Source organism: Panthera leo, chromosome C1 (assembly GCF_018350215.1).
Source record: "Panthera leo isolate Ple1 chromosome C1, P.leo_Ple1_pat1.1, whole genome shotgun sequence".
Lineage (NCBI taxonomy): Eukaryota > Metazoa > Chordata > Mammalia > Carnivora > Felidae > Panthera > Panthera leo.
In genome coordinates, this window is record NC_056686.1 from 175,722,805 (window position 1) to 175,738,988 (window position 16,184).

Genomic DNA, 16,184 nt, shown 5'->3' on the forward strand with positions numbered 1-16,184 from the left:
AGCTCTGTGTCTAAATATCACCTTACGAACATTAGGGAAGACCTTTCTGAGGTAGACTCCCCTGCCTTTCACCTGCTTAATTTTTTTCCCATGGCATTTATCACTACATGAAATGATATGTATTTTTGACTCATTTATTATGTTCTCCAATTTGAATATAAGCTTATTAAGGGAAAAGATTTTAATAAGCTTATATTCAAATTGGAGAACATATAATAAATGAGTCAAAAATAATGTCTTGCTTGCAAACTGTATCCACAATACCTAAAACAATACCCACAACAGAGTGGGCCCTCTGAATAAATATTTTTAAAACATTATAGGATGAAGAGTGGGGGAAGCAGAAGGCCTGCATTAACAGAAGATTTCTATCTCTGAAGTCTGTGCAAAAAGTAAGCCTTTTGAGGTAAACTTTAAAATGAAGAAAAAGAGGAGCACCTAGGTGGCTCAGTTGGTTAAACACCCAACTTTGGCTCAGGTCATGATCTCACGGTTCACGAGTTTGAGCCCCGTGTCGGGCTCTGTGCTGACACCTCAGAGACTGGAGCCTGCTTCAGCTTTTGTGTCTCCCTCTCTCTCTCTCTCCTGCTCGCACTCTGTCTCTTTTTCTCAAAAATAAATAAACATGAAAAAAAATTAAAATGAAGAAAAACAAAGCAACATTTTTAACTACCTTAATGAAATTCAGTTGCTTAAACACAACTTGAAAAATGTGACATTGCTGACTGAATTTGGAGATTTACAATAATCTTACACCAAAGAAGTTTTATTCAAGTATAGATTACTAACTAAAAAATACATGGGTAAAAGACAAACATACAAACGCATATCATACAATGGAGTTCTAAACTCAATACTTTTGAAATACAAAACAATGATCATTACCCCCATAAGTCAGTTTATTGAAACAAATTGATTTTTCAGTTGGTCTATAACTCGTCACTCAGTTTTGTTTACATACGTTACTGGATATTTCAGTCTCATCCCATATCAGAACTTTGGTTTTGACATGTTTACTTCTCAAAGTAGTATGCAGTTATTTTTTGCAACTAATTAATATCAATTATAGGAAGCTTCTCTAAGTCACAAGAATTCAATATGGTTGCTGTTTTGGAAAGAGTTACCACTTTGGGTTATCTACACCAAGACCCATGAACTGAAAGGCCAAACATTAATGAGCAAAATATGGGGAGTGAGAGCAGGGAGACTAAGGAAAGATGTTTTCTTTTGCTGTAGACCTGCTAAAGAAGACTCCATTATTTACTATGGTACTACTGCTAGAGAAGCAGTTTCTGCCAGACCACAGGTTGGCTATATAGTTGTCCACTTTATGTTTCCTTTTCTAAATAACAGCAGACTTTAACAATTAGATTGATCAACCAAATAAGCAGAGACCTCTAAATTACCATATGCTCTAACTGTGTGAAATAAATTATTTTCTTAATTGGTTTAGCAGCCTTGTGTCTGGAAAGGCAACAAAACCCATTCTGTTCCAAAATTAGAAGGTTGATTCAGAGGCTGTTTGTAAGATGCCTAGCTATCTTCTGTCACCAGTCATGAAGGTGGACCTTCATGAACTCATTAACTAATAAATGTAACTCATTAATTAATAAATGTAAAAATGACCTCAATCTATCAACACAATGTTGAGCCAGCAAAAGCAAAAAAAGTACAATCATAAGGTAAGGATTGGATTGTATAAAACAAGAGAGAAATATCCTCCTCTACAACACAAGAGGAACATGTATGGTAATAAAAACAATCTATAATAAACTTATAAAGAGATGATTCTGGTTTACAGGTTAAGTCTGCTTAAACTGACCATGACTGAATGATTGGAAATTTTCTTCTCCTAACATAATGCCCATTCATTATAAGCTAAGCTGGTCTTGTTTTCTTATAAATCTCTCATTTCTTTGAATTCATCTACTAATCCTTCAGTGTACAGCCATTTAACTTATAAGCTGGGCCTGCCCAGCCTGCCTATAACACCTCTCTTCAGAAAGATACCAGATGCATTAAACAGAGGCATCTTCTAGTAAATACCTGCACTTCAAAACAGCATGTGAAGAACCAGCAACTGGCCCTTCAATTTAAATACTTCTCATTTCACAATATCACGGAAACAGTGCAGTTTACTAACCACTCCTTCCTTACAGAAAATTCAGTAGCTGTAAAAATTTTCTGTTCCATTTCAAAACATTTCAATACTTATTAATTCCAAAGATCCGAACACCATGTAGCTGTGGCATTTTGGGAATTAGTACACTCAGGAGAGAAGCTGTGTTTAGGATGAAGTGAGTTGGATCATACTTCGTATAGAAACTTGCCAGAAAATATCTGTAGAAATAAAAGTTAAAATATATATAACATCTAAAAATGAAATTACTTAGAATTTATTAAAAAATTTAAAGGTAAAAAAAGCCACTGAAACATAAATACCTAAAAACAGGACCACTTTTGAGCACTAAAACAGGAGGCACCAGATGGGGGTCTAAATTTATTCGGGATTTAAAATTTTATTTAATGGAGGCATATATGCACATTTTGCATTTCTGCAATCATGTGAAATGCATTTAAAAGAATGTGTTTGCTACTTAGCATCCTTTAAAGAAGGGTTTAACTCTTCTTTAAACTAGGGTTCGTATACTCTGAAATTTCAGGTACAGTTTTGTATTTATGTGTATGTTTCTGAAGAGAAGATCCAGACCCAAAGCATCTATCAGAGTCTCAAAGGGTTTGTGACCCACCAAAAGGTTAAAAACTACTGCTATAAAGTTGTGAAAAATGGGGTGTTAGTAGATTAATACAATTCAGTATCTTTGAAAGAAAACAAGTACTTGGTTGCCTTTTTTTGATGTTTATTGTAGCCAAACAGGTTGATAACCAGTTTAACTGGAAATCTGGAAAACACTGTTGTAACATTCCAGCTGTTTTGCTCTAACTGACCATATGTACACATTCAAAGACATCCAATATCTAAGAATTTGTTTTAACAAGCCTAAGCTACCTTTAGGACCATAAAGCATCAAGTCAGAATGTCTAGTTTTACCCAAGTGCACATCAGAGTGCAGACACATCATTTGGACACTGAGAATATCCTAATATAGACAGGATTTAAGAATAAAACATTGGGGCATCTGGGTGGCTCAGTCGGTTAAGCGTCCGACTTCAGCTCAGGTCATGATCCCGCGGTCCGTGAGTTCGAGCCCCACATCGGGCTCTGTGCTGACAGCTCAGTGCCTGGAGCCTGCTTCAGATTCTGTGTTTCCATCTCTCTCTGCCCCTCCCCCTTCATGCTCTTTCTCTCTCAAAAATAAACATTAAAATAATAATAATAAAAAATTAAAAAGAATAAAACATCATACTTTACTTGATCACGACTAAGAAGTTAGTCTATGTATGGGTGTTTGTCTAATTGGTACTTTTAGAGTACACAGTAAAGTATTCTAATAGCCTTTCCTCTAAGTATGGTCATTAATTTCTAGTAAGAGGAGATAAATTATCTTGTGTAATATGGTTAGAAAAGAATAGCTATTTTGAAGTATAACTAAAAACATCACACAGAGCTGTATACATCATTTTCAGAGCCATCTATATTGAGAAATTCTATAATCTTCCACCTATTTCACAAACTATAATCAGAAAATTCTTCAAGAATAAACCATATTCTTCAATCTTTAGTTTAAACCCTTTCTTCCAGCTTTCGTATATTTGAAGACTGTGTTTATACTTCCTACCACTTGCATTTAGTAAGCTCATTTGATTTCCTATAATCAATATGGGTTAACCCATAACTTGACGTGTTGGAAATAAGTATTTTTGGAATGGCTCCTCCTCATCATACTGTAGCATATATTGTATGCATCATACTGTCCCCTTTGTCGTTTAATAGAAACTAATTTTATGTGTAAATTATATGAAAATTACAGGTTCTTACAAAAACCTAGACAACCCTCTGAGGGGATGCTAAACCGAGGTGGGAGTCATGTAATAGCATTTATATGCCGAAGTATATACTGGAAAGAGACGTGTATTAGGCACTAGAAGTTTAGGATTTCATCTGGGCTCTTGACTCCAACCAGTTGCAAGATCTGGAACAAGGTAATGCATTTGAGTCTGTTCTTTTATCCAAAAATTTGGGATAACACTGCATATCCTACCTACCTGACAAATGATCAAATAAGAAAACGTGAAAGCACTCTGAAAAGTATCAGTGCTATATAGATGGCTTTAGTGTTGTTTCTTCAGTTATATAAGGAATTTAATCACAGAATATTTGAAATCATACCTGTGGGTCAAAAATATATTTTTAGAAATATGGATGTTGTACACAGGTACATCTTAGTTGACAATTTTGTGATAGCTGTTATTGAAAATTCAGTATACATGTCAGGCTTTTTACATTAATTATAATGCAATCCTCAACATTTTACAGATGAGGAAATGAGGCTTCAAAGAAATGGCCAAAAGTCACAAAGCTAGAAAGCAGTCCAAATTTAGGGCTGTTTGAATAACTATTATTCCTGTTACTGTGTTTATCTTTGTTAGATCATACAAATCATTTCTCTTTTGACATTAATTTTATATAGGGCTCAAACAAAAATTTAAAAAATTTCCTCAAAGTCCTAACAACATAAAAAAAAAAAAAAAAAACTACCACTTTATGATCAATTTATTCTTTTCATTTAAAAATGCCTTCCTTTTCCTGAAATCTACCTTCCCTAAGTCTCAGTTTAAGGAATCCTAATTTAGTCTCCAAGGAGTCTTTCCACTTACTCCAGACTGCACTGATTCTAAATCATGGATATGTTATTATATATGAGCTATATGGTATACAGTGTTTGCTTAAAGTAGATGTAAAACATCCATTGTATGCATGCAACAATACTGAGTGTGGAATTCAAAGCAATCTACACATTTATAAATTCTTTGCAGAAATAAAACATTTATAATAACAGAAATAATGCAAACTGGCATAAATAAGGGATGTGTAATAACTACTAAAGGAGTTCAAAACAGGCATTATTTCTTAAGGTTGGGTGCTAAGGAGAAGACCGCATGAGAAGGCAGAATTTAAATACTGAAAGAAGAGTAAGATAAATTAAGAACGGAGAAGGTATTTCAGGTAGGAGAAATGATTTGAACAAAGGCATAGAAATAGGACTATGCACGAAGCATTAAAAAAAAAATGCTGCTTAGAAGAGCTTGACCAGGTGGGAGTTGGGTGGGGGTAAAATATTCACATAAAGGAAAAATAAGGTAGGAACCATTTTGTGGAGGGCCCTGAATGTCAGGCAATAGGAGGAAATTTAAGGTTAAATGCTTTACAGGCAGATATTATCTCATTTATTTCTTAAGGCATCCAATTGAATTATGTAGTATTGGCTAGAATTTTATCGATAAGCAAACCAAGTAGGTGGTGCGATAAACAGGATTCAACCCAGGTCTGTCCTATGATGAAAGCCTAACTTCTTTTATCTATAAACTATACAGCAATCTCTCCCAAGGAGCTTGAACATCCAAACTGGGGGAGGTGGGTGGTCAATGAAATTCATCTGAAATCACCCAAATCCTTGGTTAGGGTGATTAATCTAATAGTGGAATATAAAATAAGATTATGCATTTAGCTTTCTTGTAAGCAACTTAAGGATACGAACTACAACATATTTGATCTGTGTATCCTAGGTCTAAACATACTGATGAGCACATTATTGTTGTTGTCTCCATGTATTACTGACTGACGTAAAAACAGTTTATCACCAGCTTGTTAAATTTTGCCTGTATTTTATGCTCTGAGTTAGCTATTTATTGGTAGAGGTTTCAACAAATATTCTAACTGAAATTCAACCTAATAAAAGGACAGCTTCCTCTTATCCAATCTTCTTCATACCTAAAAATTTCCATCACTTACAGAATTATTGGAGAAATTGTGAAAAACTTCCGTGAAGATGTAAACTGTACTCCATAGTCCAGCTGTTCCCAATGAGTTAGGAGCCGTGCTTTACCCTGGTCAGGAGTTTCAAAAGGTGTTCCTTTTACTGCATGCAAAAATACATACATCCCCTGAAAAACAAGCAATATCAAACATAAAATTAGTACTTGTCAGTAAGCATTAAGATAGTTCCATACTGCTTATGGCAGCATGGGTGATTTAACTTAACAGTTCAAGTTTTAAGCTTTCATACTATTTGTGAAAGACCAGTTTCTTCATAGTAAAATAAAACTTTCAGGGGCATATAAAAAATCTTTGGTGAAAACCAGTAAAAGGTCAACCAAAAAAGTAACCTGTTTTCATCTCCTATTAAATTGAAATGCACACACACAAAAAATGAGGATAGCTTTACATCATTACATTTAGATTTTCTAATTCCCTTCTTATTAGGAAATAGGATTATCTTATCCTTGATGTATAGGAATGTTCAGTGTCACATTAGTAAATCTGATGATACTTCTAAAATGACAAAAACATACAAATTGGTAAATAATAATAAACAAAATTTCTGTATCAGGGGAAAATGGGTTTGATAATACTTAATATTAGGACTGTGTTTGTCTCAATGGTTTTCTTCTAAAGCGAGAAAGATGGTTATGTAGTAAGAATAATTTTCAACTCAATTTGCTTTTAAAATCACCACTGTGCCCCAATGGAGTTTCTTTTGTAGTTGTGTTTTTTGTTTTTGTTTTGTTTTCTTTTTTAAAGTAAAAAGTCTTACTAAAAGCCATTCTGTTCAGGGATATGTTTGAACATCTAATTTTGTGATTAGGTAAAAACCAATATATACTAGATTTGGTTTCCTTGAGATTATGATATCCATTCAGATCACTAGTAGTACTACATTGCAGGATCACTGTCTGAGGCACCAGTAACAGAATATTCCTGCCTAAATATTATCATAAAACAGTTTTTCCCACTAGAAGTCATAACGAGGTACCATTTTTTTCTATTTCAACTTTCAATAAATGTATGGGAAGAAAAGAAAAACTTGTGATTTGAAATTTTATATTATTAACTAGGTTAAGACAGCCCTCCTTCTCAAAGCTTAGCCTACTTACTAGTTATTCCACTAGGCAATTACAAAGTTGTTTGGCTGCAATAACACCTAAACTATATAGAAACACTCATGTTCAAATGGATTAACTCAACAAATTTATCAAGTGGCTTATGTGTATAGGACACAGGACATGTATGCATTTTATGAAATTGAGTAAAACATGTCCACAGTCTTGAAAAAAACTCAATCTTCTAAGAGACAATGAGAAAAAAAAAAAGATATGCATAAGCAATTAGAATGTAGATCAGAAATTGCTATCACAGGTACAATCAGAGTATTCAGCAAATACAAAAGAGGGAAAGGTTCCTTGTTGCTGAGGCAAAAGCTGTGATGCTACCTTGTCAGCTACCTCATTCTTGAAGGTTCAGCTCAAATGACAATCCTTAATGAGGCCCTCCTCGTTAGTAGCCTATGTGCTTGTATAGAATTTTATTGAAAATACTTTATTTATAGCACAACATATTGCTGGAATTGTTTATATGTTTATTTTTCCATTAGCCTGAATACCTCAGGAACAAGGGCTGGTATATAGCAAGTATTAGACATTAAGCCAAGATGAAGGTAAGCTAAGGGATATTTATTCTGTAAGCACAAAGAAACCATATTCACATGGGCTTTACGGGAGACAATAAAACAGAAATTACACGCTTTTACATTCTGAAGAGTATGTGACCCAAAAGGCAAAGACTGTGTTTTTTCTAACCAGGGATAACAACCAGGTCTACTTTCCCATTTAAAAGCATTCAGAATATATTTCACATTTTTAATTGGTTTAAAGTGGGCTATCTTCAAAAGAAACTTAAATTTGGAGTCATGTAATTGCTTACATCTATGGCTGGTACTTAGGTCTTTAGTGTGGTGAACTAATAAGTCAGAAGTTTGCCTCCCTACGTGTTGTCAATTACCATGTGGCCATATATTGTGTTTTAATATCAGTTAGCCAATTGAAAACATAGGGCGGGGGAGGGGGTGACTTCTAAAGTACATTTAATACATGTCTCATTGGAGAAGAGAAAATTACATGACAATACAGACTAATTAATTCAGCAAACATTTACATAAGTCTTTAGAGATATGGAAAATAAAAAGATAAATTCCTAATTATAAAACTATGATAAATAAAGGATAAAAGAATGTAGGATGGGAGTTTTGTAGTTTTCTGGAGGTGATATTTGAGTAGTTTTCCTGCACCAAGAATCAGCCTGGCAGAGGGGGATGGAGGAAGGGGTATTAAAATAGTGGAAAAAGAGCCTAAGCCAAAGCAAAAAAAGGTGAAAGCAAGATCATTTTCATTATTGTTAGAGAAAAATTCCTGTTTGGAGATGGGCTGATATAAGATTGAGTCCTTTTCTTGCCTCTATACTATTCAACTGGTCTTATATGCCACATAATAAACTTGTTATTTTATTATGAATGTAATGGGGAATCATAAAAGGACTTAAGAGCATGACTTAAGCATATATGCATTTTAAAAATAACTGTGCCAACTTGGAATGGAGGAGAGTAGAATAGAAGAACATCAAGGAGACCATTTGATCTACTGGAGTAATCCACCTGAGAAAAAAGTAAGGGTATAAATTACAGTAATATCTGTGGGGACCAAGTTGAGAGACAGTAAAGCAGAACAGACAGGTCTTTGACTATATGGATATGGAAGATAAAGGAAAAGCAGTTAACCTAAAACTAGAGTGACCATATATCCTAGTTGGCACGGATGGTCCTGATTTATACCTATTTTCTTGGATTAGTTATTACTAGAGTTCCCTTTTACTCTCAAAACAGACTCAGTTTCGATAATACATTATATGAATCACTTTACCTTTGAAGCTATCTGGCTTGACTTATTGGGCATACAGTGGGGCCTTTAGATTAGATAAGGAATAAAGCCAGAGGAACGGGTCATGAGTGGTAAGAGATCAGGAATGAGTTCAATTTATATTTGTTTGTTCTAGGGTAGAAACCGAAAATATGGATAGATGAAATACCCTAGGCACAATACATAGAATAAAAAGAGATGAAAAAACGAACCTTGGAGACAGCAATATTTAGGAGACGAAAATAGAAGACTGTACAAGAAACAAAAAAGGAAAAATCAGAAGTATCTAGGAAAAAGTGATCCCATGGAAGCCAAAGGAAAGGAATTCTAGTAAAAGATATAATTCTTGTCAAATATTTCAGAGAAGTTGCTACTTAAAATTAGTGTTTGCCCTATCAAAGTCCATTGCATAAAATGTACTAAATGGACATTCACTTATTTTTACCACATTATCCTGTCCTCCTCCAGTCAAATTCAAATACTCTTCAGAAGACAGGGAATAAAGAAATACATAGTTAATCTGGATTCAATTAAAAATTTGAATTAATTGTATTTCTCCCCTTTCATTCTGCTTTCATAGGCTGTTAAAGATAAGAAAAGTCACCATCAGTTGTTCTTTTTTTAAACAGATAATTTCCAGGGCTGCGTCATATGGTCAATAGAGTCAACTGAATCTCTGATACTTTGTAGAGCTATCCTATAGTACAGAAGACCCACAGTCAACATGAAGAAGCTAAGGCACTATAAGATCCTCAATAACGTATGATTAAGCTCAAAATTTCTATACTGAACCAGGAAAGTATATTTAAACAATTTAGAAAAGTTTCTAACAAGGATTGAAACCGAAGATGTTTATTAGACTCCAGTTAATCAAAAACCATAACTTCTTCTGAAGCATTCTCTTTAATACTATAGTAGCCTGAATTACAGTATCTTGGAAGTGTTGCTAAAATGGCCTATTTTCTAGATCCTATGAAACCAAAAGGAGAAAAAAAGGCTTAGAGAAAGGGCCAATGTTTAAATATAAAGAATTAATAGATAACCCTATCTATCCCATATTAGATATGGATATCTTCAAAATTATCATATATGCTAAAAATTACTGAACTGTACACTTTTAAGTCAGCAAATTTTATGTTACATACATTAAAAATTATACCTCAATAAAACTTTTAAACTAAGTGGTGTTTTTCTTTTTTTTAATTTTGTGGTAGAAAAACAAAAATTTTTTTAATGTTTATTTATTTTTGAGAAACAGAGAGACAGTGCGAGGAGAAGGGCAGAGAGAGAGAGAGGGAGACAAAGAATCTGAAGCAGGCTCCAGGTTCTGAGCTGTCAGCACTGGGCCCAATGTGGGGCTCAAACCCACAAACTGTGAGAGCATGACCTGAGCTGAAATCGGAAGCTCAACCGACTGGGCCACCCAGGCGCCCCATGTTTTTCTTTTCTTTAACATAAAGATTTAAGCTTTTAGCAAATTGTTTTTAAATACACATAACATAAAATATATCATCTTAATCATTTTTAAGTGTACAGTTCAGTGGCATTAAGTACATTCACACTGTTATGCAACTATCACCACCATCTATCTCTAGAACTCTTTTCATCTTGCAAAACTGAAACTGTACTCATTAAACAGCAACTCCCCATTTCTTTCTCCCTCAGCCCCCGGTAAGCACTAAAGCATAGGCTTTTAACCGCTTTATATAAGGTGAAATTCTTACCAGATTATGTATCACATTTGTCAAGGTCCAAGCAACAGGAACACTGAAGAAGGGAATACTAAGTAGAACAATATGAAGCAAGCCAACTCCCAAGGCATATGTCAGCCACATACCCCGGCTGTTCATTACACGGGTATTTGGATTCACCTCACTGTGGGCAACTCCAACATTCATGTTTGCTCTGCAGGAAAGCAATGAAATGAATCAACACTGACAGAACTGGAAACTTAAATACTCTACTCTCACATGACAAAATAAGTGTGTTACTAGGATCATTTTCCTCTGGTTGTTCTGAAATAAAATAAACACGCTCACCAAAACATGCTATTTGCAGATCTGCTAATAAAAGCAGTAAATAATTTTTAAATCTGACTTCATGATAAGACTAACAACTTATTTTTACAGTTCTTATTGATAAAATAAGCAATTAAAATCCCTTTCCTAAAGCTTGTCTTCTAGCATGCTGGTTTTACTAAATGAAGTAACGGACAGGAAAACTCAACTGAAAGAAAACCTACATTTTCTTATGAGACCAAAGTGAAAGCTCAGGAGCTAAACATACCAACAGAAAAGACCAATATAAAAAAAAAGGACCAAATCTGCAGCATTATTTATAACAGCCAAAATATGGAACCAACCCAAGTGTCTATCCACAGATGAATGTATAGAGAAGATGTGATGTATGTATATAATAGAATATTACTCAGCCATAAAAGAGAATGAAATCTTGTCATTTGCAACAACATTGATGAACCTAGACAATATACTGCTAAGTGAAATAAGTCAGAGAATGACAAATACCATATGGTTTCACTTATATGTGGAATTTAAGAAACAAAACACACACACACACACACACACACAACCAAAAAAAAGACATATAAACACAGAGAACAAACTGGTGGTGGTTGCCAGAGAGGAGGTTTGTGGGGAGATGGATGAAATAAATAGAGGGGATTAAAAGAAAACTTATTTTGATGATCACTGAGAAATGTACAGAATTGTTAAATCATTATATTGTACACTGAAACTAAATAGAAAACTGTATGTTAATTACACACTTGAATTAAAGATGACAAAAAAACAAGTAAAGTAGATGCAGCTAGTCTATTATGAGTAGCCAGACTCTTACATATAATGTAATGTTGTTTCCAAAAAGAGTGGTCAGGTTCAATTCACTTCTTTTTAAATACTGAACCTGGGAGGAACATAATGTGGTGAAAAATTTATATGGTCAAGGGATAAAGCTTGTTTCTGTCCCCTGGTACAGTAAGGTTACAACAGTGATTCTTTCCTCCTTTAACTTGTCAACTCTCCTTAAATTTTAGTGTTTTTTTTCTTTCGTTTTCTAAGTTTTTCCCTTTATTGCATTCAAGTGGAACACCAAAGGAGAAATGGATTACTGGTTCCCAGTTAATTTAATGCTGGCATTTGCTTGGTTCTAAGAATCCCTTGAACAAAGTATAACTGTCTTGAAGAACACCTATCATCCCAGTAAAAACCAACCAGTGAGACTGAAAGGGGGACATGGTGAAAGTATATTTGGAACAGCTGATTTAGAAATAAATGAACCCTTTCCGTAACAGAGTTGGCACTGAGAGAGGAATTTCCCATAACTGCATGCAACAAGTGTTGCCAGAGTAAAATGCCTCATTCTCTTTCCAAAGATCTATGGAAAACGCACGCATCAAGGTTTATGGTGATGAAAGTTGGTTGCACTAAAGAAGCTAAAGTCTCAAATTTACGTGTGTAAATACTTCTTCTAACCTAAACACATCTACTTTGCATCGCACATTATTTTCATGAGCTATAGGTTATATTTAAAAGATACCACAACTCAAGATACTTTTCCATTTTTCTACAGGATGGAGGGGGAAAAAATAAAGCTCGAAAAAGGCTTAAAATTTATATCTAGCCTGGAAGGCAAAGCTGGTGTGGTACGGACCCTACCCCGGTTCACAAAATCTTTGCAAGAAGGCAGCCGCGCCACTTCAGGACAAAGACTTCCGACATTGTCTGCCTACGCGAGTGCCCCGAGGGCTGCGACCCGCTAGGACCCTCTTGGGGACTCCATCGCCAGCCAGACAACCACGGGCAGCTTTCCCCGAATGCTGGAGCGCCTGGCCAGTGAAAGCTCAGCAAAAGCCGCTGCTGCTACCCCCGCAGGGCCTCCTCCACCCTCCCCGTCCTTCTCAGAGCTACACATCCCGCCAGTACCACGGCAAGACGACGAGAATGTGGGGGCAAGCCTCGGTGGCCACTAGACCCGCACGGCCAGACTGGGAGCCCCGGACGCAACCGTAGTTCACTCTCTCCCCTCAAGCCTACCCTGGCCGGCTAGCAGCTCCCTACCTAGCAGCACATCCCCTACAGCCGTTCTTGACCACTCACCCGCCGCCCTACTCCTGGCGGCCAGCTGGGAGCAGAACTAGCTCCGCGGCGACGGCGTCTCTCCCAAGCCGAATGCCAATGATCAACCCCAGCGCAGCGCAGCGCAGCTTGCGGAAGCTTTCAGAGCCGAACGCGCCGTCAGGGGATTGGCCGCGGACAGCGCCAATCCCACGTTCCTCGGGAAGGGCGGGACTAAGTGCTGCGCGCCTAGGGCCCACCCCGCCGTGCACGCTGGGGGCGAGTCCGAGATCCTTGAGGCTGGGCCCTTGAACCTTGCGGGGCGCTGTCAGGTCCGACGGTGGATGGTAATTACCTGCCTCCCGCGAGCAAGAAGGTAGTGTTGTGTGACTAACGGGCATTCATTCTTATCTTCTCGTAGTCTCGGGAGTCCCTTCTCAACTTGTCCCGGTCGGCGTGCAAGCGCCACTGGCCGCCGTGTGCCCTCCTCCCCTCCACCAACAGAGGGGCGGGAAGCGGCCCAAAGCCAGGCTCTTGGGCGCGCACGCGTGGAGGGCGGTCTTTGAGCAGGTCTGGGCTAGCTAATGTCTGGTGTGGCCATTCCTGACCAAACCGTGTTTAGGCCTTTGTTGCAGCCCATTTCCCAGATCCTTCTGAGTGCAGGACTTAAAGTTGTCTGCCAGGCAGACATTTTAGCCCCGGACAGCCTTTACTCGTGAGTGTGGTTTAGGTTGTATGTTGTGGCGTCCTACAGCTGAGGCAAGCAAACTCTCACTTAACCATGGTTTTTACTGGTGTCATTCTGGGTGTATCCACACGCTGAAGACAGGCACTTGTAATGCCTGCTGAGGAAATGTGAATTTCAAAAATTTATCTTATTTGAGAACGGAGAGGAAACGTTAAGATTATTTGAAATCATCTCTGACGGCGAATTTCATTACCTCGTCAGTTCACAAAGTTTGTGATTTGTATTCCTGAAGTAACTTTCAGTAATATTTCAAAATTAGTGTAAAAGAAGGTTGGTTATAGCTATGTATGTGTCTTGCATTTCTATTGGTTCTATGAAACTATTGGGTTATATTTATTATGGTTCTTTTTCCACTTTAGTTTTTCCTTGTTTTTAAAAATGTGTATTTATTTTTTTTGAGAGAGCTGTAGGGGGTGGGGGCGGGGGAAGGGAGCCGAGAGAGGAAAATGCCAAGCAGGCTCCATGCTCAGTGCAGAGCCCCACGCTGGCCAGATCCCAATCCAGTGAGATGATGATCAGAGCTGAAATCAAGAGTTGGAGGACAAACTGACTGAGACCCCAGGTGCCCTACATTTATCATGTTTTCAAAGTAAATTATTTCACTGTGTTTCCCTAAAGCCTATTAAGTTCTCTGCTTCTTTTTTAGGTACTTTGTTGTCCTTAAATGACTTTCCTGGAAGTACTTTCAGGAGTGTTTGATTTCCTTCCCATCAAATATGGAAGACTGATTCCTGATAATTTCACACATTCTATGCTGTGATGTAAGCCTGACTGCAACTCTTTCACTTTTCAGAATGTGTCATTTAGCATATATACAGTGGAATGCTGGCTGTGTTCAACAGGTTATGCTAAGGATATGAGATTAATATAAAATCTCTGTCCTCAGAGAACTCTGAGCCAGGAGGAAGAGACAGAAAAACAATGGTTAGAATAGCCTATGATGAGTTTCCGTTAGCTCTAAGGAAAAGGTGCTATGGGAGTACAAAGAAATGCCTAATCTGTTCAGTGGGAGAGGGTTGATGTTGGAGTGGTTAAGAAGGGCTTCCTTGAGGAGGTGATACTTGAACTAAATCTGGAAGGATGATTAGAAGTCATTCGTATAGAAAGGGAACCTTGTGAGCTAAGGAACCAGTGAGTGCCACCACATTAAGAGAGACAGGTTGTGCAGTATGACAGGCTTACTGTGCATTTGTAGAACAGTGGGATGAGGTTAGAAAGATAAAGGTCCAGCTAAGGATTTTGGACCTTACCTGGTTAGCAGTTGGAACTCTTTTTTTTTTTTTTTTTTTTTTTTAATTAAAAAAAATTTTTTTTTAAATGTTTATTTATTTTTGAAAGACAGAGACAGAATGCGAGTGGGTTAGGGGCAGAGAGAGAGAGAGAGGGAGACACAGAATCCGAAGCAGGCTCCAGGCTCCGAGGTGTCAGCATAGAGCCCAACTCAGGGCTCAAACTCATGAGCTGGGAGATCATGACCTGAGCCGAAGTTGGATGCTCAACCGACTGAGCCACCCAGGCGCCCCAGCAGTTGGAACTCTTTATAAAATTTTAAGTAGGGTAGCAACATGATGAAATTTAAATATAGAAAGAACCCTATCATTGGTTGAGATTGAGGCAGAATATCAATAAGGTGGTTATTGCAGTGCATTAGGAGAGAAATGTTTAAGGGCTAAACAGAGGTCATAGGTATAGAGAGGACTAGTATGAGAAATATTTAGGTAGTAGAATAGATAGGACTGAGTGGCAGAATATAGAAAAAGTAGAATTTTTAGGATGATTTCAGGATTTTTAATTTTTCCATGTGAGAGTGGATGAGCTGAGCATTGCCTTTGAGTGAAACATGCCAAGATATGCAGGTGTGTATCCATCACAGACTAGTTTTGTGATCATGAATCTTCTGATCTTGTTCTTATAAAACTTTCAAATTTCATTTGTGATAGAGGAATGATAGGGTTGTTGTAAGGACTAATGGGAATTATGTGGGTGTGTGTGTGTATGTATATAGATATATACATATATATACATATCTATATGAAATTGCTTATGGTAGCTGTTTTTATTACCAAATATGGGAAGAGAGTTTTTTTTTTAATATATGAAATTTATTGTCAAATTTGTTTCCATACAACACCCAGTGCTCATCCCAAAAGATGCCCTCTTCAATGCCCATCACCTACCCTCCCCTCCCTCCCACCCCCCACCAACCCTCAGTTTGTTCTCAGTTTTTAAGAGTCTCTTATGCTTTAGCTCTCTCCCACTCTAACCTCTTTTTTTTTTCTTCCCCTCCCCCATGGGTTTCTGTTAAGTTTCTCAGGATCCACATAAGAGTGAAAACATATGGTATCTGTCTTTCTCTGTATGGCTTATTTCACTTAGCATCACACTCTCCAGTTCCATCCACGTTGCTACAAAGGGCCATATTTCATTCTTTCTCATTGCCACATAGTACTCCATTGTGTATATAAACCACAATTTCTTTATCCATTCATCAG

At 37.1% G+C, this 16,184-nt stretch overlaps 2 protein-coding genes across 8 annotated transcripts in view; one reads left to right on the forward strand and one right to left on the reverse strand.

Annotated features, from left to right (window-relative positions):
- Positions 1-617: 617 nt before the first annotated feature.
- On the reverse strand, positions 618-13,377 carry ORMDL1 (ORMDL sphingolipid biosynthesis regulator 1). Of its 4 annotated transcripts, XR_006205606.1 has the most exons (5): positions 12,987-13,088; positions 10,596-10,776; positions 5,915-6,066; positions 4,168-4,291; positions 2,261-2,340 (listed from the first exon to the last, which is right to left on the reverse strand). XR_006205606.1 is itself a non-coding variant. In XM_042949459.1 (4 exons), exons 2-4 carry the CDS (start codon positions 10,767-10,769, stop codon positions 2,205-2,207), a joined length of 462 nt encoding a protein of 153 aa, XP_042805393.1. In that variant the 5' UTR covers positions 10,770-10,776; positions 13,300-13,377; the 3' UTR covers positions 618-2,204. The 4 variants fall into 4 exon arrangements, 3 of the variants coding, with proteins under 3 accessions (XP_042805393.1, XP_042805392.1, XP_042805391.1); XM_042949459.1 differs by lacking the exons at positions 4,168-4,291; positions 12,987-13,088 and adding an exon at positions 13,300-13,377 and having other exon boundaries at positions 618-2,340; XM_042949458.1 differs by lacking the exon at positions 4,168-4,291 and having other exon boundaries at positions 618-2,340; positions 12,948-13,034.
- PMS1 (PMS1 homolog 1, mismatch repair system component) overlaps positions 13,238-16,184 on the forward strand; it is a 98,084-nt gene continuing 95,137 nt past the window's right edge. For 3 of the 4 annotated variants that reach the window (XM_042949443.1, XM_042949441.1, XM_042949444.1), the window contains exons 1-2: positions 13,238-13,320; positions 14,339-14,453. The gene's annotated coding sequence lies outside the window, so the exon portion shown is untranslated. The remainder of the gene's footprint in view (positions 13,321-14,338; positions 14,454-16,184) is intronic. The other variant, XM_042949442.1, reaches the window with a different exon arrangement.

Coding starts and splice junctions, on each gene's coding strand:
- ORMDL1 (XM_042949459.1), bottom strand. CDS start 10,769: ATGAATGTTGGAGTTGCCCACAGTGAGGTGAATCCAAATACCCGTGTA. Junction 6,067..10,595: donor CAAATGTGATACATAATCTG/GTAAGAATTTCA, acceptor CTTGTTTTTCAG/GGGATGTATGTATTTTTGCA. Junction 2,341..5,914: donor ACAATTTCTCCAATAATTCT/GTAAGTGATGGA, acceptor TTATTTCTACAG/ATATTTTCTGGCAAGTTTCT.